Source organism: Canis lupus, chromosome 8, assembly GCF_011100685.1.
Source record: "Canis lupus familiaris isolate Mischka breed German Shepherd chromosome 8, alternate assembly UU_Cfam_GSD_1.0, whole genome shotgun sequence".
Lineage (NCBI taxonomy): Eukaryota > Metazoa > Chordata > Mammalia > Carnivora > Canidae > Canis > Canis lupus.
In genome coordinates, this window is record NC_049229.1 from 63,445,847 (window position 1) to 63,466,636 (window position 20,790).

At 44.0% G+C, this 20,790-nt stretch overlaps 1 protein-coding gene across 1 annotated transcript; it reads right to left on the minus strand.

The window, feature by feature from the left end:
* On the minus strand, nucleotides 1-20,657 carry DDX24 (DEAD-box helicase 24). The gene is given in 10 exon segments (XM_038545607.1): nucleotides 1-553; nucleotides 2,633-2,762; nucleotides 4,278-4,466; nucleotides 7,012-7,087; nucleotides 8,477-8,992; nucleotides 9,268-9,421; nucleotides 10,511-11,020; nucleotides 17,932-18,472; nucleotides 18,474-18,649; nucleotides 20,533-20,657. Coding segments are annotated over 9 exon segments (2,559 nt in total). The 5' UTR covers nucleotides 18,645-18,649; nucleotides 20,533-20,657; the 3' UTR covers nucleotides 1-281.
* Nucleotides 20,658-20,790: the final 133 nt, after the last annotated feature.

A 20,790-nucleotide genomic window follows, 5' to 3' on the forward strand; every position in this document is an offset into this window, starting at 1 on the left:
CTGGTTCTGACTACTGTCTTTAATTGAGGAAAACAAGCTGAACATACTAGAAGTCTGTACACACTGGGACACAGAAATATATAAGCTGCTGCATAGAAATTTTACTCCAAAACAACACAAATATGCATGAAGTCTCTCCTGTGATGGGGGCTGGCATGGAAGAGGGAGATTTTTATAACCAGGGTTGATGATGGAGTGAAAGGCAAAGTGGGAAGATTTCCTGTATAACCAGAGAACACAGAAACAATGTGCAGTCACTAACAGACTGACCTGGAGGGCAGTTAATTTGCACTTGTACTTGGCTGCGGTTGTTCCGGCTGCTGCTCTTTTGGCTTCTTTTTCTTTTTCTTCTTCTGTTTAGCGAGGCAGCTCAAAGCAGACTCACCATTTCGTGGGGTAGACATGAGTGTGGGCAGCTTGCCAGACTGAGTTGGATACTTGGTTTTCAGGTCATCTTTGAACAATGGCTGGGAAAGTAAATGGCGCAGCTCCTTCTTCAGGACCTTCATCTGCTTTTGTCTCCTACGTTCTTCTTGCTGGTCAGTTTTTCTTCCTTAAAACACAATACAAAACAGACCATATTTACTATGATTTGTAGAAATGTTTTGTTTCCCTTGATGGATACTTGTGATGAAAAATGTTTTGGAACTCTTGGGGAATCAAGGCTCAAAAGTTCTCTAAAGACGCTAGTATTGGCTAACTTCTAGCACAGTTTGAGAGGGATACTGGGGGGGGGGGGCCACTGGGTCCTTCACTCTATCTATTTATCTATCTATTTATTTTTATTTATTTATTTACTCCGTGGATCAATAATTTACTATGAGTTATGACAATACTAAATTTGGTCAATTATTCATGGACTATAAAGTATTTATAAATGCTACCTTAATTTAAAGCATTAGCCATTAGAATTCAAATATTAATAAAGCCGGTGCCAACTTAAAGGAGGAAAGGAAGGGCACGGATAACGAGGGCGGCTCGGGGAGGGGGAGGGCTCCTGGCTGTTACTACGATAATTCCGATAACGGGTTGTCCCTGGGAGCCCCACTTCTGGGGCAGGCAGAGGTGTGGGGGCCCCTGGGGTGGCCTGGGGATCCCCTCAGAGCGGGAGCCCGTGCCCTCCGGAGGGCAGGGCAGAGCCCCTGGCTGCCCAGAGCCTGGCTCCCCCTTCTTTTTCCTGCTGAGATATGCGGAGTCTTGCCAGGCCTCGCTGGGCACCTCCTTCTACCAAGTGCAGTGCCCCCATTAGCCTTGTCCACCCGCCACACAGGTGGTTCTCGAAGGGGCCACCCAGAGGCCATGGCGTGGAGGGATCCGGTCCTCAGAACAGCAGGGCCCCCACGGGTGGAACCCGCCTCCTTCACTCCATTAAAAAAAAAAAAAAAAAAAAAAACCCTCTGAGACAGGAATTCTCTCAATTTTACCATCAAGAGCACTTGCTAAAAGGTCACAGAGCTAGCTAGCTAGCTAGCTGTCAAACTGCAATGAAAACCCAAGGTTCCTGACTTGAAGATCAGTTTTCTTCCTACAATTCACCCATTTGCTACTTGCTAGCTAGATAGGGTGACCTGACAGGTACAAAGCCTCCAGGAGACTGTGAACACCATCCGGCAGCCCAGCTCTCCTATACCTCACTACCAGCACTGTGACTACACCTGTGGAGGTGGGTGTGCCCATAAGGGCTCCATACCAGCTGGTCCTTAGGAAGTGAAGCTCAAGCCCCAAGCCTGAGCTATCAGGAGGAACAGCTAACTGTCACCAAGCCCACTGGTCTGGTTCCCAGCTTCTGTGTTGACAGAAGCAGACAGCTTAAGTTGGCCTCTGAATTTGTTGGCTTTGGCACTCAGATGCCACACTTGTGGGATGGAAAGAACACTGGATCTAACTCTGGTATTGTCAGTTCTAGATTTGGCTCTCACTTCTTAGACTCAAGAGCTTTCTTAGAGCAGGGGCCACACAGATTCATCCGTGAATCCTTAGGCTTTTGCCTATGTTCAGAGTAGGGGCTCAGGAAAGGCTGGTAATGGAGCCATTTCCCTGTGCAAACTGCTGCTCTTCTGTGAGCTTCTGGTTTCCATATATAAAAGGACAGTAATTCCTGCTCTGTTTATGTCACGAGACTACGGAAGTCACATGAGATGATGACTGGTGCAGGAGTAACAATAATGATCATAAATAACAATTTAAGATGTGTCAAATATTATTAGGCACTGGCACAGGCACTTTATTCTCATTAATCAATACATCTTTGCAATAACCCCATGAGGCAGGAATTTATGACCCGTACCTTATAGATGAGGACACCCTAAGTACAGAAGAGAGGTTAAGGGTCTTGAGCTAGTCACACAGCCAGTTAAGGGAATGGACCAACGGTGGTCACAGAGCCTACCCCTCATGTCACTACCTTTCCATATGAGGGAGACAGCTGAAGGCTCCAGACAAATAAGACAGAAGGAACAAAGGCCAAGGGCTGTATGCTTAACTGGGACTACAGCCTGTCACAAAAACAGAAAAGGTATCTTGCTGATTTTAACAGGATCCGTGGTAGTGGCAAAGTTCCAACAGGACAAAAGTTGAAGGAAAAAACAAATACTGAATGTATTCTTCAAGTCCCATCCAGCCCACCACTCACCCTTATACATCTCTTCTTCCAGCTCAATCTCAAGGGCAGCTGCTGCCTGTTCAATCCAAGAGTTGTGTAGACAAGCCTGGAAGTTCCGATACTCTGCTTTCTCAATCTGTCGAGCCAAATGGATTCGTTCCTGGGGAAAAGGAATAGAGTGTTCATTTGACAGAGCATTCAGGCCTCTGGGAAGCAAGGGCTCATATACTTTGTGTCTTTAAAAAAAAAAACTCTGGAGGGCAACCCGGGTGGCTCAGCGGTTTAGCGCCACCTTCAGTCCAGGGCGTGATCCTAGAGACCCGGGATTGAGTCCTACATCAGGCTCCCTGCATGGAGCCTGCTTCTCCCTCTGCCTGTGTCTCTGCCTCTCTCTCTCTCTGTGTCTCATGAATAAATAAATAAAATCTTTAAAAAAAAAAAAAAAGGATTAGCTCCCATCAAAATGAATTTGTTCTGGTTCCTGATAAAAGCAGAGGGCAGTCATCACATGAGTATGCACAAATGAAATCACAAGAGCTAGCTTTCCTAACAACAAATCAGGAGAGCCCCCACTTGTTGGAAGCTCACCTTGGCTGGACTGCCAGTCTATAGGTGTCCCAAGGGAACTCTTCCCCAGATACCACAGATAGCTTCCATAGGGACCCTGACACACTCCAACAGCCCTGAGTTAGGGCCCCACTGTGACTGATCAGAGGGACTACAAACTCACAGAACTGCCTTCCCTTTCTTCCATGTTGTTCTTGCCAAAAACACTTCAACTCCGCTCATGGGTGATGGAGTCAGACCACAATGACAGTAAACACAGAAAAAATGGAAGAGATCTTGTAGTGTGAGGGAAAGGAGCCATGGGAAGAGTGGCTCTCAACCCTAATGGGAATTCTGTCACCTTCATCCTTCCAAGCTCATCTCCCACCATATTTCCCCACACAGCTAACATTCCTTCTGAGCCACAGGAGCCAAAAGTCCCTGAATTCTTCTGTGCTTTTGCTCCCCCACTCCTGGAATTCTATTTTCCTCTCTACCACTCCATATGCAAGAGGCTTGGAAGAAACCTCCTCTCCTACCCATATAACCATAATGCCCACCAGACCCATGGTGCTCCATTTATACCTGAACTTCAGCATGGGCTTGGTCTACATCACAAGCCAGTGGACCTCCATGGAGAAAATCCACCTGGTTTTGGTACCTAACACACGGTGCCCATAGTCAGCAGCACCTATTCCGCTGAATGCTTGCTGAGTTAAAATAAAACCAGCAATGGTAGGAATTCCTGGCATTTGCTTTACAGATGTGACAAAACTTAGTATCTGCCTCAGCAAGACAAGTTGACCTTACTTCCCTACAACTACCAGGTAGCCACACTCACTGTCCTTGTCCAGCGGAGGGAAGGATGGTGGTGGTGGTGGAGGCAGTGAAGGGCTCAGGAAGAAAATTCCTCATGTTTTTGGCCACTCAAAAAAACCTTTACCCTTCTGCCATGTATAGTACCCCTATTCCTTTTTTTTTCTTTTTCTTGTTTTTATGACCTCCCTATTCAGCTGTTGGCAGAATCATTAGTTTTCAAGGGTCCTGCTGCCAGGGCCTCACAGCAAGGCAAAAGTGCAGCGGACATTCCTTCCCTCATCAGTACTAGGTTTCTAAGTTTTCTTTTTACCTTGACCGCGTCCATGTACTTTGTTTGCACAGGGAACAGTGGGATGTCCTCATCTTTCTTGAGGGTTTTGTAAATCTTCTTAAAGTTGATCGCATCCTCAGGCCCAATCAGCATCAGGCTGAGGCCTTCATTGGTGGCACGAGCAGTACGACCACTTCGGTGGACATATATCTCTGAAGTACGAGGGACCTGCCAGAGGAACAGGGAAATCAAATGCATGGTTATCAGCCAGCATTGCTCTTCTCCTTAGGGCCAGCAACACAATGCTGGGTCTCTCTCCCTCCCTGCCAGGTAGCCAGAAACCTCTCCAGCACTGTGGACATATCCAACCCTTTTCCCTTAGCCCTCATGTTTCAGGCCTGTTCACTATGGTCACTAGGTCTACCCTCCACGCCCCCCGGTCCTGGCTTCAGGCCCTCATGACTACTCAAGAGAACAATGAGAGTCACTTATTTTGTCTCTAGGCCTCCCCACTCCCCTTGACCCAGCCCAAAGCTGCCACTGTAATCTTCCTGAGTCAAAGCTCTGATCTTAATTCCCACTCTAACTAAAGAAACTCCACTGATTCTTCATTAACTCTACATGAATGATTGACCATGGTAATCATAACCAACATTTACTATGTAATTACAACGGGCCAAGCAATTCCAGCACTTTACATGTATTATCCCACTTACTCCTCACAAACAAGAACGTGAAATACTTTCATGACTATCCATATTATAGACCAGAAAACTGACAGAGATGTTAAGCAATTCCTCCTAGGTGAAGAATTAAATACTGGAGCCAGTATCCGAACTGAAGCAGTCTAGCTCCAAAGACCATGCTTACCCCTAGGCTCCATTGCTTCTACTCTAATACATACTGGATATTATTCACAGATATGATATAGGTGCTGACAATGCCTCCCTCCCGTGCACCCATGGCAAATACCACTAATCTAGCAGTTTTCTCCACTGAACCCAGATAACACTACCAATTCCAATGAAGCTCTAAGTACTGCTCTAAACTGTTCATAATGGTGCTAGAAATGCAGTTTCTTAGACATTCTTCACTTTCTTTCCCCAACATAACCCCTACTTGTAGCCAACTGCCCACTTCCACACCATTCTTTCTCCTTCCCTTCTACCTCTATACGCCCAGATCTTCCTCATCCTTAAATGCAAAGCATCTTTTAGAAAGCCCTTTCCAACTTCCCAAACTAGAAGCTACCATTCTCCCCCATATTTTGCAACCTTCTAGTATCTCCTGCCTTAATTTATGGTTGTAGTCATCTCCTCTCCTTTAGTGGGTCTGAGATTTCTCAGGGGACAAAACTGTGTCTTGTTCATCTGGATATTTCCCACAAAGACTGGCCCAGTCTCTTCCCCAAAAACGAAGAAGAAAGATCTGCTAAATTGAATTGGCACCCTGAAAGATTTTATTTGAGAGAAAGAGGAGAGAGTGCATCTGCATGCATGTGGGAGTGAGCAAAGGGAGAGAATCTTCAAGCAGACCCCCAGTGAGCTCAGAGCCCAACACAGGGCTTGATCTCACTATCCATGGGATCATGACCTGAGCTGAAATCAAGAGTCATATGCCCAGCCAACTGAGGTACCCTGGTGCCCATACACCCTGAAAGATTTTTTAAACCATGAAGAATCAGAAGGAAGAAATAATAACACCACAATAGCTACCACTTCCTAAGTAATTAACACTGTGCGAGGGGTTTCATCAGCAGGAACTCATTTAATTCTCATGGTAACCCAAGAGGTTAGGCTGCATCATCACTTCCAGTTTACAAATAATGACAAGTGAAACCAGAGATGTTAAGTAACATAACATCTGGGTTAAGATGTTAGCCCAGCCCAAGCTAACAGACTATGAAGCAGGCTATAAGCATTTGAACCTTACAAGGGTAGCCCTGAAGCCTAGACTCCTAACCACCACTCTATGTTAGGATTTGCCAGGTGCATACACTAATATTGTCAGTATTAAGAGCAGCTAACATTTAATAAGTGCTCAGTGCTCAGGATGTGCCTGGTGTCTAAGCTGTTCACCCATTAACTTATTTTACCTTAATAAGAACTTAAAAAGGGACGCCTGGGTGGCTCAATCAGTTGTGTCTCCTTCAGCTCAGATCATGATCTTGGAGTCGTGAGATCAGGCCCCACAATGGGCTCCCTGCTCACTGGGGAGTCTGCTTCTCCCTCTCCCTCTGCCTTTCGCCACCCTGCTCATGCTCACTCTCAACCTCTCTCTCAAATTGTAAAAAAAAAAACAAAAACAAAAACAAAAAAAAACTTAAAGTAGACACTGTAATAACTTCCATTAAACAAAGACTGAGGCAGAAAGAGATTAAACAGCTTGCTCAAGGTTACACAACAGGGATTTAAGTCTAGGCAGGTCCTATCACCACACTCTTCTATTTCTCTCTACCAGGGTAACCAGTTCACATGCTACTATGCCCATTCCATAAAGAAAGTAAGACTCTAACCTGCCAATATCAATTAGTTTGCCCAAATCAAAGAGAGAGGGGCTATGTGGTATCAGAAGTGCCAAGGGGTTTTTTGAGAATAAATCTCTTGAGCTTTCCAAAAATGACAGCAGCTAATCAGTCACGAGATGACGACAGTGGTACTCTGCTGCATTAGGCCTTGAGGCCAACAATTCCTCCTCCCTCTCTTTCCTCCCTTCCCAAACCTTTGCTTAAAACATTTCCCATTCAATGCAAAAAAATCCCTAATGCCCCCACCTGGTAATGAATGACATGCTGGACTTTAGGAATATCCAGGCCCCGAGCTGCCACATCTGTTGCCAGAAGAACACAACTGTGATAGAGAGACAAAGCTCGTTAATAATAACTAATAGCTATCATTAATCAGATTCTTAACACCTACTGAGTATTTGATCCTGATCAAATAAAACATAGAGGTAAACAGACTTGAAAAATGAACTATACAGAGTCCACGCTACCATGTGGCTAAATACAGACAGACCTATCAGGTGACCCCACCCCAACATACCCATAGGCTCTAAGTGACCAACAGACTACTTACAAGTAGGCACAGTTACTGAAAAAGGGAGAATGCCGTAGATGGCCATACTTCCTCATCTCCCTTTAAAAACATCCCCACTTACTGCCTCATTGCAGACAGCCTCTCCTCTGCTGGCCTGCCCACCCACTCCCTTGTGGTGTATTCAATAAACTCCTATCGCCTTTGTTCTCCCTCAGGTGAATTCTTTCATCACCTGCACCATTGGTTTCCCCCCGATTGTTGCCCCACATTTGGGGGCCCCCACCTAATCAGACAGATGCCCCACTTAGACACCACATAAACCATTAACTTCTACCTAGCAACATTCCCAGGGAGATAAACCTGATACTTGTTCTAGAAACTAATCACCCTGTAACTTGACATTATACTGGACAAAAGTCAACTTAGGCTTAACCTCCAATTCTCAGGCCCTAATCCTGAAAACATGCACACTGACCCTGGTCATCAGTCTGACCCAAAAGGAGATGCACAATGACAGCATGGTAGGACAAAGCATGAGCTCTGGGTCTGACTGCTTTGTCTGAGGCCCAGCTCTGTCACTTTCAGGATGAGAAACTGTGGGCAAGCTGATCTGCTTATCAATTTATAAAATGAGAATAATGACAATAAATGATAAGTGGTATTAAAGCTAACATTCAGCAAATACATACCTTGGGCCAGACACTGTTCTAAATGCTTTATATGTATAAATTCCTTTAATCTTCCTAACAACCCTCTCCATTAGCTTCTACCAATATACTATTATGCCAATTATGAGAAACTGAAACACACTGAGGTAATTTGGCCAGCTAGAAGTAGCACAGCCATGGCCCTGATCTTAAGCAGTCTGGTGCCTATCTGTATTCTTAACCATCAATCTATTTTACTTCTCAAGGATGTTAGAACTGAATGAATGTGGTACTGTATCTAAAATGACAGTATGATACTTACTCAATCAATTGTTAAATGTTCCACAAAAGTAGGTACTATTATCATCATTACTTATAGGTAGGAAAGTTTCTGTTGAGCATTATCAGCAACCAAACGCATTAGATGAGAGTAAGCCTGCTTCATGATGTGTAAAAAAGAGCTATCTTCTATAGCTTCCCACCATCTCACCACCATCCTGGCAACCTTGACCTAATGGCTAGAACCTGGGTTCTGGGTACAGGCCTGACTTACTCTTCCAGACGAGCAAACTGCTCCAGGTTTCTCAACCTCTGCTTCTGGTGCATGCAGGCATGTAGGGTCAGTGGCATGATATCCAGGACTTTGAGGAGCCCAGAGAGGCGTTTGATACATGAGATACTGTTGGCAAACACTAAGGTGCGGCCTGGATACTGCATCAGGAAGTAGTACAGATATAAATCTTTCTCATCAGTCTCACAATGAATCTTGGTCTCTGTCAGTGTCTCCACCGTGGCCTCATTTCTGGTCAGGTCAATGACCTTGGGCTTGCCCCGCATACCAATCTTCTGCACAAAGAGGTCAAGTTTGGCAGTTTTGTCAATTTTCTTAGTGTGTTTCTTGTGAAGGATTCGAGCAGGAGCTTGATGTACCAGGGTCAATGTGGCAGAAAAAATAAGCGTCTGTCTCTTTGGGTTGTACTGGGAGTCACCAAGCATCTCTAGCAGCTGTGAGAGCTCAGCAAAGTGGCCTTTCTCAACCATCCGATCAGCCTCATCGACCACCAGGCACCTACAGATCCAGAGAGATCCACATAACTTGAGGAGTCATTTATATAGCACACTTAACTACCATCTCCACCCTCAACACAGAAATACACAAACACCACCACCACCACCAGGGGCTCAATTAATCTCCCTCATGCAAGGTATTCTGAAGGCCAAACTCTGGCTGGTACTACACCATGGCACTTAGTGATAGGGAGAAGGCAGTGCATACACAATCATGTTACCTCAGGCCCACAATAGAAAAGGGAGTGAAAGAGAAGGGGAGGTATTGTCACTTACCTGAGCTGCCTAAGGTTGCTCAAATGAGGGTGCTTTTCTTTAATTAGCTCCCAGAGCCGGCCCGGAGTGGCGACTACAATCTCTGGCTGGCGGTTCAGCATCCTCTGCTGTTTCTGGGTAGACATTCCACCAACCAAAATAGCAGTTTTAATTCCTATAGTACACAAAATATAAGACCCTGTTATTCAGTTTGGCTGCCTATTTTCTGCCATGGCTGACACAGGCAACCCCAGATTAACAGAGACAATCAATCACCAGAATAGCTCTCCTCTCTTTGGGAGGTGTGGGGGATGGTGAGCCAAAAGAGCGAGCCTGGCCTGCCTCTTGGTACCACTCCTAGAAGGCATAATCAAATCTTCTATGGTCTAGGCCTTGCCTAGTTCCCAAACTTCATTTCTTTATATTCTCTCCCCTTTATCAACAATAGAAGAGCTGGATTTGAACCCAGGCATATATACATCCAAAGTTCCAGGAAAACAGTAGTGTACCACAATGCTGGAAATGATGTCACTCTCAGCTGTGACACATATCCCTAGAAAGTCCTGCCCATCTCCCTCAATTCGAACTAATATGAGCCTCCTCTAATGCCTATTGTCTGTTCTGTTCTGTTCTCTGGGATGACTTCTTAAGGTATCCAAAGAGGAAAGAAAACACAGGATCATGTAGGCAAAATACTTAGTAAAGTGCCTGGCACATAATAAGAGCTTGGTAAGTCACTGTTGCTTACTATAAAGTTGCAACTGTTGCTGCTTTAAAGTTAAAATTCTTATGGAGCAGCTTTTCCAGGAAGGAATTCCACGAGAAGATATATGTTAGTGCCTAAGACAGATGTCCGGCAAACTTTTTCTTAAAGGGTCAACAGTAAGCATTTTGGCCTTGTGAGCTAAACCTGTCAGAACTACTAACTTTACTTCATTCCTCCATCGTAATGCAATAGCCATAGACACTATGTAAATAAATGGGTGTGGCTGCACTTTACAAAAAAAAAGGTACTTTGCCAACTCCTGCCCTAAGCATCCACCACATCCAATGAACTAACTTCTTTGCATCTAGAATGGCACAGAAATGTGTCATCCTTGGGAGAATGGAGAAAGTGTCACTCAAACAGTTTTCTATAAGGCTTAATTCTCTGGCAGGTAAGAGAGATTTCCCCTTAAGGGAGGAGCCACAGCTCATTCATCTTTGCCACCCCAGCATCTAGGATCCTCTCAGGAAGTATTTATTAAATCGAATTAAACCTCACCTGTAAACTTGGCCACAGCATCAATGTGTTGCTTGACCTGGACAGCGAGCTCCCTAGTAGGAGTCAGAACCAGTCCAAGGAGAGGGCGCTTTGGATGTACTTTACAAGTGGTCATTTTGCCACCCAACTCTTGCTTCAACCTTCCAGTCTCTTCTTCATCTAGCTTTTCCTCTTTGTCTTCATCCTGTTTGGGGATGGTATTCTTGATTAGGGAAGAAGGTCCTTCACCAGCATCATCATCACAGAAGGGTAGCATCTGGTCTGAGACAGCAGCTGAAGTCTTGACCTTGCTGGGTGTTGCTCTAGCCTTCACTCCAGCTTCACTGGGCAGGGCTTCACCCTCTATTCCAATCTCATCAGGCAAAACTTCAGACTCAGTTCTAGCCTCCGTTCTGGTCTCACCAGGTAATGCTCCTGTGTTACTTACAGCTGGAGTACGTTTATTTTTCACCTGCCACTGGAGTACTGTATGGATCATTGGAATGGCAAAGGCAAGAGTTTTTCCACTTCCTTAGAAGTAAAACAAAAACAAAAAAGTGTGAATCGATAAACACACTTACTTTTTGTCTAGGCATCTTTCTTTTACACAGAATAAGGGAACCTGATAGCCAAGTGCCACCATGACCAACCCAAAGCTCCTCCACTCAGCACAGGTTCCCCAACAGCACTGCAAGCAGAAGGCATCTGGAATTAAAAGCCTGAGAAAAAGTCTAGCAGACTAACACTGAGGCTTGAGGTCACCAATGTGCATTATACACAAAGTCCAAGCACCAAAAATCTAAACAAGTTTTGTCATTATTTTGAAAAAAACACCACCACATTAGGGTGTGGGGAATGGAAATCTATGTATAGTTTCCTAAGACCTTTGGTGGAGAAAATGGGAGTAGAAGACAATTTTCTTAGTTTTTGAGAAAATTTAAAATGACCACACTTCTTTCTATGCCTTAACATTTTCAAACTGATTTTTGAATGTGTATGAAGCCCAAATTCACATCCTCTGGGTGGTTAATACAAACAAGACAGCTCAAGTTGAGAATTTAAAGTAGTTACAAAGTTATAATCTCCCGGCTAAAGCAAATAAATGATCTCTGGTGGAAGAACCTTTATCATAGGCCTCAAAGAATTCTCACAAGAGGCACATGGGTGACTCAACTCCTGGTTTCAGCTTGGGTCATGATCTCAGTCATGAAATTGAGCCTCAAGTCAGACTCTACACTCAGCGCAGTCTGCTGGAGGTATTCTCTCTCTGCTCCTCCCCTAGCTGGTGTGTGCTCTCCCAAATTAATAAATCTTAAAAAAACAAAACACCTATTGAAAAAAGAATTCTCACAAGTAATTTTCAAAGGAAAATGAGCAGCACTCAGTAAAAAAATAACCCACAAGACACTATAAACAAGAATTATAAGAAATAAAAAGATCAAAGGCCCTTAACACTTCAGATAAAACAGTACTTTTCATCAGAAACCAAAACTAGAAGACAGTATCTTTATTTGAAGACATAAAAAAAGAACTGGACAACCTAGAGCTCTAAACTTAGCAAAAAATTCCTTTCGAAATAAATGCAAAATAAAGACGTTTAGGGCCACACAAAAGCTGAATCACTTATCATCAGCAAACCTGAACTACAAGAAGTAGTACTAAAGCAAGTCTTCCAAGCAGAGGATGCTACTGGATGAACTTCCATGTCTGTACAAAGGAAGAGTACCAGAAACAGTAATAGTGACATGGGTAAATATGAAAGATGTCTTTTTCTTAAATATATTATTAAGTTTAAACTTTTTTAACCTTGGAACTATTAAACATAAAAATGTATTTTGGATTTCTAACACATAAAGTGTAGAACAAAAAGCATAATGTAAAGGAGAAGGGAGATATAGTCTTGTAAGATTCTTGTACTATATGTAATATAACACATTACTATTTGAAGATGGACTATGACACGTTGAAGATCTGTACTATGAATCTAAAAAGCAAACACTAAAAGGATGTAACAGTTACAACTAAGAAGATCAATAAAGGAAATAAAATTCCATCATAAAAAACATTCAGTCCAAAGAAGAGGAAAAACAGAATAGCAAAATAACAAATTACAACTCAATTATTATCAATAATCACATTAAATAGAAACGACCTCAACAAATAATAAACAGCCAGAATCATGAGACAGCAAGACGCAACCTATGCTCTCTCCACAAACACCATTTTATTTTATTTTTTACTAGGCTCAGTTTAATATAAAGCATATGGTAAAGGATACAAATGAAAAGCCAAATGAAGAGGCACATAAGACAAGGTCTGGGAAGGTCCCAAGGGCTTCTGTCCCTGTGGAACTGGGGGTACACCACCCTCTCAGCACAAAGATGTGTTTACCAACCTAGAAGCTTCAAGAAACCCACTTTAAATACAATGACGTAAGTTAAAAGTATAAGTGGCATCAGCAGGCTCAGTTGATAGAGCTTGTGACTCCTGATCTTGGGATTGTTAAATTCGAGCCCGATGCTGGGTGTGGTGATTACTTAAAAATAAAATCTGAAAAAATACAAGTATGCAAAACACACCATGCTAACATTAATCAAAATAATACTAGAAAAGGTACATTAAGGGGATGCCTGGGTGGCTCAGTGCTTGAGCATCTGCCTTCAGCTCAGGGTGTGATTTCGGAGTCCTGGGATCGAGTCCCACATTGGGCTCCTTGCATGGAGCCTGCTTCTCCCTCTGCCTGTGTCTCTGCTCCTCTCTGTCTCTCATGAATAAATAAATAAAATCTTTAAAAAAAAGGTACATTAATATCAGATTGAGAAGATTTTAGAAATACTATGGGGATAAAGAGGGCCATTTAGTAATCAAAGGAATAAATTAATTTACAGGATATAATAGTCCTCAACATTTATACACCTAAATATAACAGAGCTTCAAAACACAGGAAACAAAAACTAATGAACTGCAATGAAATCTATCACGCAAGAAAAATTAAGTAATACAAATATTTCTAATACATTAAGGCAATTAAATTCGTAGTTAAAGCCCATCCTACAAATTCATCTGTGCAGGCACAAATGAATTCTACCAAATATTTAAGGAAGAAAAAAAAAATACCAATTCTGTACAAACTCTTTCAGAAAACGAGAATACTTCAAAAGTCATTACAAGGCCTGCATTACTCTGATTCCAAAACCAAAGACATTACTAGAAAACTACAAACTAATATCCCATGAACAGAAACTCAAAAATTATCAACAAAATTTTAGCAAATCAAATCCAATATATAAGTGGAAAAATACACTGTGACCAAATATGGTTTATCCCAGGAATATAAGTTTAGTATTTGAAAATCAGTGTAATTTACCATATTGACAGACTAAATGAAAAACCACTTCTCTTAATAAATGCAGAAAGAGCATTTCAAAAAATCCAACAACTGTTCCTGATAAAAATGTTCAGCAAACTAGGAACTGAAGAGAATTTTCTCAATCTGATAAAGGGTCATCTATGAAAAACCTAGAATTAACATTATACTTAATGATGAAAGACTAAGTACTGTCCCCCAAAGATCAGGAACAAAATAATGGTGCCTGTCCCCATACCACTTCAATTCAAAATTGTACTGGAGGCTTTAGTGCAGTAAGACAAAAACAAGAGGCATCTAGACTGGATAAAAACTATAGAACATCTGATGTACTCTTTAAGAAACTACTAGATGGGAGGCACCTGGGTAGTTCAGTTGGTTAAGCATCTGACTCTTGATTTTGGTGCAGGTCATGATCTCAGGGTTGTGAGATTGAGATCTGTGTTGCACAGAGTTGGCTTGGGATTCTCTCTCTCTTTCTCCTCCTGTCCTTGCATTTTTTCTCTCTCTAAAATGGATGAATAAATAAAATCTTAAAAAAAAAGGAAAAAAAAACCTACTTGATGGTACCAAGTTGCAGGAAATAAGGTCAATATACAAAGCTATCACATTTCTATTTTTTAAAAAAAAGATTTATTTATTTATTTATTCACATGATAGAGAGGAGAGAGAGAGGCAGAGGGAGAAGCAGGCTCCACGCCGGGAGCCCGACACAGGACTTAATCCTGGGACTCCAGGATTGCGCCCTGGGCCAAAGGCAGATGCTCAACGTTAAGCCACCCAGATGCTCCACATTTCTATTTGTTAGCAACAATCTGAAATAGAAAAATTTAAGTTGCCATTTACAATAGCATCAAAAATACGAAATATTTAAGGACAAATCTAATAACCAATGTGCATATACTAAAAACCACAAAACAAAAGACCCCCCCCAAAAAATGGATATACTACATTCATGGATAGAAAGATTCTGTATGGTCCAGACGTCATTTGTCCTCAGTTTGCTTTATAATCAATGCAATCTCAATCCAAATACCACCTGGCTCTCTGTAGAAACTGACAAGTTGACTTGATACAAAGGCAATTTAGTGGAGAAAAAGATACTTTTTTAAATAACAATGCTGGATATCCATATTCAGGGGAAAAAAAGGAACTGTGATCCACACTTCTCACTGTAAACAAAAGTTTACCCAATAAAGATCACAGACTGAAACATAAAACTTAAAACTAGTAACACTTCTAGAAGAAAACACTGGAGAAAATCTTTGTGATCTTGGGTTAGGCAAAAGGTTTGTAGATAATAAGCACATTCGTAAAAAGGAAAGTGATAGAACTTCATCAAAATAAAGAACTGTTCTTTTGAAAGGTACTGTAAAGAAAATAAAGACAAAGACACTGGGAGAAAAAAATCCTAAATCACATATCTGATAAAGGGGTATATCCAGCATATATCATGAATTCAGTAATAAGAAAACAACAATCCAATTAAAAAATGGGCAAGATAAGAGTGCCTGGGTGACTCAGTCATTAAGCATCTACTTTGGCTCAGTTCATGTGATCCCAAGGTCCTGGGATCAAGCTCTAAGTCAGGCTCTCTGCTTATGGGGAAGCGTGCTTCTCCCTCTCCTCATAACTCTCTCTCACAATCTCTAACATACCCAGTATTGGCAAGGACAGGGACCAATTCAAACTCATGACTTGGTGGGTATGGAAAACGGTATAATCTCTTGGAAAAATTCCTAGAAAGTAACATTTATTATAAAACCTAGTTCTTACACAGGTGTTTACCAAACAGAAATTAAAGCATATACCCAAAGACTAACACACCAATATTTATGATAGTTTTTTAAAAGACTTTATTTATCTATCTATCTATCTATCTATTTATTTATTTATGGGGTGGGGAGCGAGCACACACATGCACAGGGGGTGGGGGAGAGAGGGGAAAGGAGAGAGAATATCAAGCAGACTCCATGCTGTGTGGAGTCTGATGTGGGGATCATTCTCACCACCATGAAATCATAACCTGAGCTGAAACCAAGAGTTAGATGCTTAACCAACTGAGCCACCACGTGCCCCTATTTATGATAGTTTTATTTGCAGAGCCCAAAACTAGAAAGAACAAAAATATCTATTAACAGATAGGTAAACTGTGCTATATCCTTACACTAGAATATTACTAATAAAAAGGAATGAACTATTAGCACTTGCAATAATATGGCTGAATCTCAAAGTATGCTGAGTGACGCAGCCAAACACCGACCCCCTCCCAAAAGTACATAGTGTATGATTCCATTATATAAAATTCTGGAAAATGCAAATTAATCTGGTGACAGAAAGTATATCAGAGGTTGTCCTGGGGATGGACAAGGAGTAGGGCCCAGGAGAGACTACAAAAGGGGCCCAAAGCATCTTTTGGGGGTGATGGATATTCATGATCTGTTTGCACAGCAATTTGTCCACAGCCCCAAAAGTCCTTGTGAATCTTGGACCTGCAGATTCACAGCAGTCTATGGGGATACCCAGTAACAACTGCAGTATGAATCCAAATGTCAGGCTCTAGCCACAGTGGCTGATACAACTTTGCCTCTGCCTCCAGACACCCATTTCCAGGCTTCTGCAGAAACCAAAGCAGTGTAGCAAAATGCTTAAGAGCACACAGACCTAGTCTAGAATTCAGGTACCACTACCTTCAGCTGCGGTTTTAGGGATATTGTCTTTTGTGAGGCTGAGTTTCCTCATCAGTAAGATGAGAATGATGCAACCTCTCTCAGGGTGATTTTGAGAACTGAGTTCATCAATATAATGTACTTAACACAGTGCATGATACATTTTAAATGCTAAAAAAGAGTTCTAATTTATTATTATTACTTCCATCCCCTGGGGCTTCCTCACTCTTCCACTTATGTGACTCTTCTACAAGACCTCACCGAGCGTTTTCTGACCACTCTTTCCAGAAACCCAAGGCACAAAGTGTCTAGATGGTCTAGTTCTATACCATACCATCTAACAGTCACTAGCCATGTATGGCTATCAAGCATGTAAAATGTGGTTACTCTAAATCGATGAGCATCAAGTTCGAAATATATGCTAGATTTTGAAAACAGTATCAAAATAAGAATTAAAATACCTCAATTTTAATTAACTACATACTGATATTTTTATATAATTGATTATATACATCATTAAAATTAACTTTTACCTGTTTTTTTACCTTTTTAAAATATGGCTCCTAGAAAATTTAAAATCATGTACGTAGCTCATGTTATATATTTATTTCTATCAGTTACTGCTGGTCTAGTTGGACTTAGTTACAAGCAGTACAAGCTCCTCCCTTCAGTTAGTAATTCAGTCTATCGAGGTCTAGTCAACCCATCATTGCTTTATAAAGTGTTAGGTGGCCCAGGGAATGAGGGAACTTTAAATACTGCCTAGACCCAACAGTCACCTCGTGCCAACATCTACCTACAAAATCCACCTAATGGTTTTCTATCACACAAACCCTTCCAATAACAATAAACTCACCAATTCCCAAAGCAGCCCTTTTATCTCTGGACAACTCTTTGAGAATCAGACATTTATTCTTTATACTAATGAAGATCTACCTCTCTAGATGGCTAATCTTAACCCTACTTTACCCCGAGCCATTTAAGGTGGCTCAAGAATACTAAAAAACCAAACCAAACCAAACCAAAACAAACAAAAAACTACCATTTGCAAGTCACTTACAATGTACTGTGTAAACTTTACTTTGGCATTTACATTTAACCCACAAGGCTAAATAAAAATAAATAAATAAATAAGCAAGCAAGCAAGCAAGCAGGTACCGGCATTATCTCCATTTTATAATAGGAACTACAGGGATCAGAGAGGTAAAGGGATCTATCTGTCCAGGGTACCAATCAGAAAGTGGCAGATTTCAATCCAGAGCTGCCTGACTTCTGAACACCTTCATTCAACATTGCTTTTGTGGTTATGTCTCCAAGCTCCTCTCTCCCCAAGCTACCCAACCCATTAGCAGCCGTAAGTTTGACCCAGAAGCAATCTTACCCCAGGCAGCTAAGGATGCCCTTACCCGTCTCAGCAGCCCCAAGGATGTCCAGTTTGTCACGGATGGCAGGTGCCAAGGTCAGAGCTTGGATTGGCGTGGGTGCAGAGAAGCCTAGAAAGCTGAGTGCTCGGAGAACTGGCTTGGGTACAAATAGATCTTTCCAAGCTGTTACATCTGCCTTATGGTCATGCATTTCAGGCATCCATGTCTTTGCTTTTTTGGGCACCTTTGGAGCAGTACCCTGGGAAGGCTCCAATTTTTTTTTTCCTTTCTTTTTTTTCTTTTTTGGCACAGTCGGAGCTGAGCCTTCCGATACCACCTCCTCTATCTCTGGATCAGGATAAACTGTGCCATCTCCCTGGGGCTGTGGCCCAGCATCTCTGACTTCAAACTCTTTCTGCACACTGGTTCCTTCAGTTTCCGTGTCTTTATTCTTCTTCAACTTTATCTTTTTCTTTGAGGAGCTAGACTCTCCTTCCTCCCCTCCTGAAACAGCTTGTGCCTTTCTCTTCTTGGGCTCCTCCTTGGAAAAGAGACTGGAGGAATTTTTGGCAGGGGAGACCAAACTGGTAATCTGTCAGTTCCTCAAAGCACACCAAGTCATCCATCTGTCCATCTGCAAACATATTTGGGTCAATCTCCACCTGTTTCCATTTTCCCACAACTTTGATCCCCTTTGTCTGAAATCTGCCATAGCTTGGTGGCTTTGGCCTTGATTTTGTCTCCTTCAACTTCATGGTTGCTGAAAAGAAAAGGAGAGAAGTGTCCCATTAGGTCGGCAACTGCAGAACACAGGGTTTTGAGGCAACACATATTTTGTGAACAGCCTACAGAGTTATCAGGCCCTACAAAGAAGTGAAGACACAGAGATACAGAAAGAAGATCAGAGAGAAGAGAGATACCAACAGAGCAGGCAAGTTGGCCTGAAACAGAGGATACGCGGGCAGCCCCGGTGGCTCAGCGGTTTAGCGCCGCCTGCAGCCTGGAGTGTGATCCTGGAGACCAGGGATCGAGTCCCACACCTGGGCTCCCTGCATGGAGCCCGCTTCTCCCTCTGCCTGTGTCTCTGCCTCTGAATGAATTAAAAAAACAAAAAACAAAAAACAGAGGATACTCACGAGATGGAGGAGCACAGATGCGAGCGCCAGATCTGGTTTGGATTCCAGATCCAATACCTACCGCTTGTGTGCCACTGGACAGTGGTGCTTGTTCCTCCCTGAACCTCAGTGTTCTCATCTTTTTTTTTTTTTTTTTTTAAAGACTTTTTTTTTATTTATGATAGTCACAGAGAGAGAGAGAGAGAGAGAGAGAGAGAGAAGCAGAGACACAGGCAGAGGGAGAAGCAGGCTCCATGCACCGGGAGCCTGATGTGGGATTCGATCCCCGGTCTCCAGGATCGCGCCCTGGGCCAAAGGCAGGCGCCAAACCGCTGCGCCACCCAGGGATCCCTGTTCTCATCTTTTTAAAAGGGAGAGGGATCCCTGGGTGGCTCAGCGGTTTAGCGCCTGCCTTTGGCCCAGGGCCCGATCCTGGAGTCCCAGGATCGAGTCCCACGTCGGGCTCCTGGCATGGAGCCTTCTTCTTCCTCCTCCTGTGTCTCTGCCCCCTCCCTCCTTTCCTCCCTATCATAAATAAATAAATATTAAATAAATAATAAATAAATAAATAAATAAATAAATAAATAAATAAATAAATAAATAAAAAAAAGGGAGAGGGAGCACCTGGGTGGCTCCGTGGTTGAGCGTCTGCTTTCAGCTCAAGGCGTGACCTCGGGGTCCCGGGATTGAGTCCGGCATCGGGCTCCCCTCATGGAGCCTGCTTCTTCCCCTGCCTGTGTCTCTGCCTCTCTCTCTCTGTCTCTCTCATGAATAAATAAATAAAATCTTAAAAAAAAATAAAAAAGAAAAACGTGGGGAGTTAAGGGGGGGTGAGGGGGGGTCTGGGGAGGCCGGCTTCACTTAGAAGGGCTCCAGGCCTGGCCCCCAAGAAGGCAAATGCCTATTCCCGCCATTCTGGCCTTCGCCCGTCCGGCTTTCTCGTGACACTGTCAGTGATCTGCAACACATTTCAACAGAGAGGCCCCTCGAACGGAACCGCATCCACGGTCTCTCCCTTTCCAGAAACACCAAGGGGCGGCGGGGACAAAGGTAAACGGCAGTGCACACCCGGACCGGCTCTGGGGCTGCGGAGGGCGTCTCCATCTGTGTGGGCCTCAGTCTCCCCGCCTGTCAAATGGGGATGACGACGGTATCCTTCCCACGGGGGGTCGTTCCACACACGCACAAATAAGTGACGCACGTCAGCAGCCGCCGGGCATGGCGCCTCGCGGGCTCGGCACGTCGGCGCGCAGGGAGGCTTCACCCACCGCCGCGGCCCCGCAGCGACCGCACGGCACCGGCTTCCACCACGGCGGGGGCGGTCAGGCGCCCGGGGGCGAGCGGCCAGGCCCGCGCCTCACCGCCTCACGCACGACGCTGACAGGCCTGACAGGCCGACGCCGCCGGGCCCGGACGCTCAGGGCAGGGACCCCCGGCGCCGAGGCCGGCTGCCGCCCTTTCCGGGCTCGAGGACCCCACAGGGCCCCCGGGAGCCCGCCCCCGGCCCCGCTCGGGCCCCGGTACTCACCGCGCGGAGACCCCGCCGCGGCTCCCTCACGCGCCGGCCAACCGCCGCGCACGCTTCCACCCCTCTCCTCGGCGGCGGCGTCCACCGCAGTTCCGGGGCGGGGCTTGCGCTCACGCACGCGTGCGCCCTGGGGCCGGAAGTCCCTCCGCTTCCGGCTAGACCCCGCCGCGTCTCTCTCCGCGGGCGGCGCTTTTCTGCAGTGCGGCTTGGGAGGCGGAGCGGGGAGAGCCGCCGTGCGGCCTGCACGGGCCCACCTGG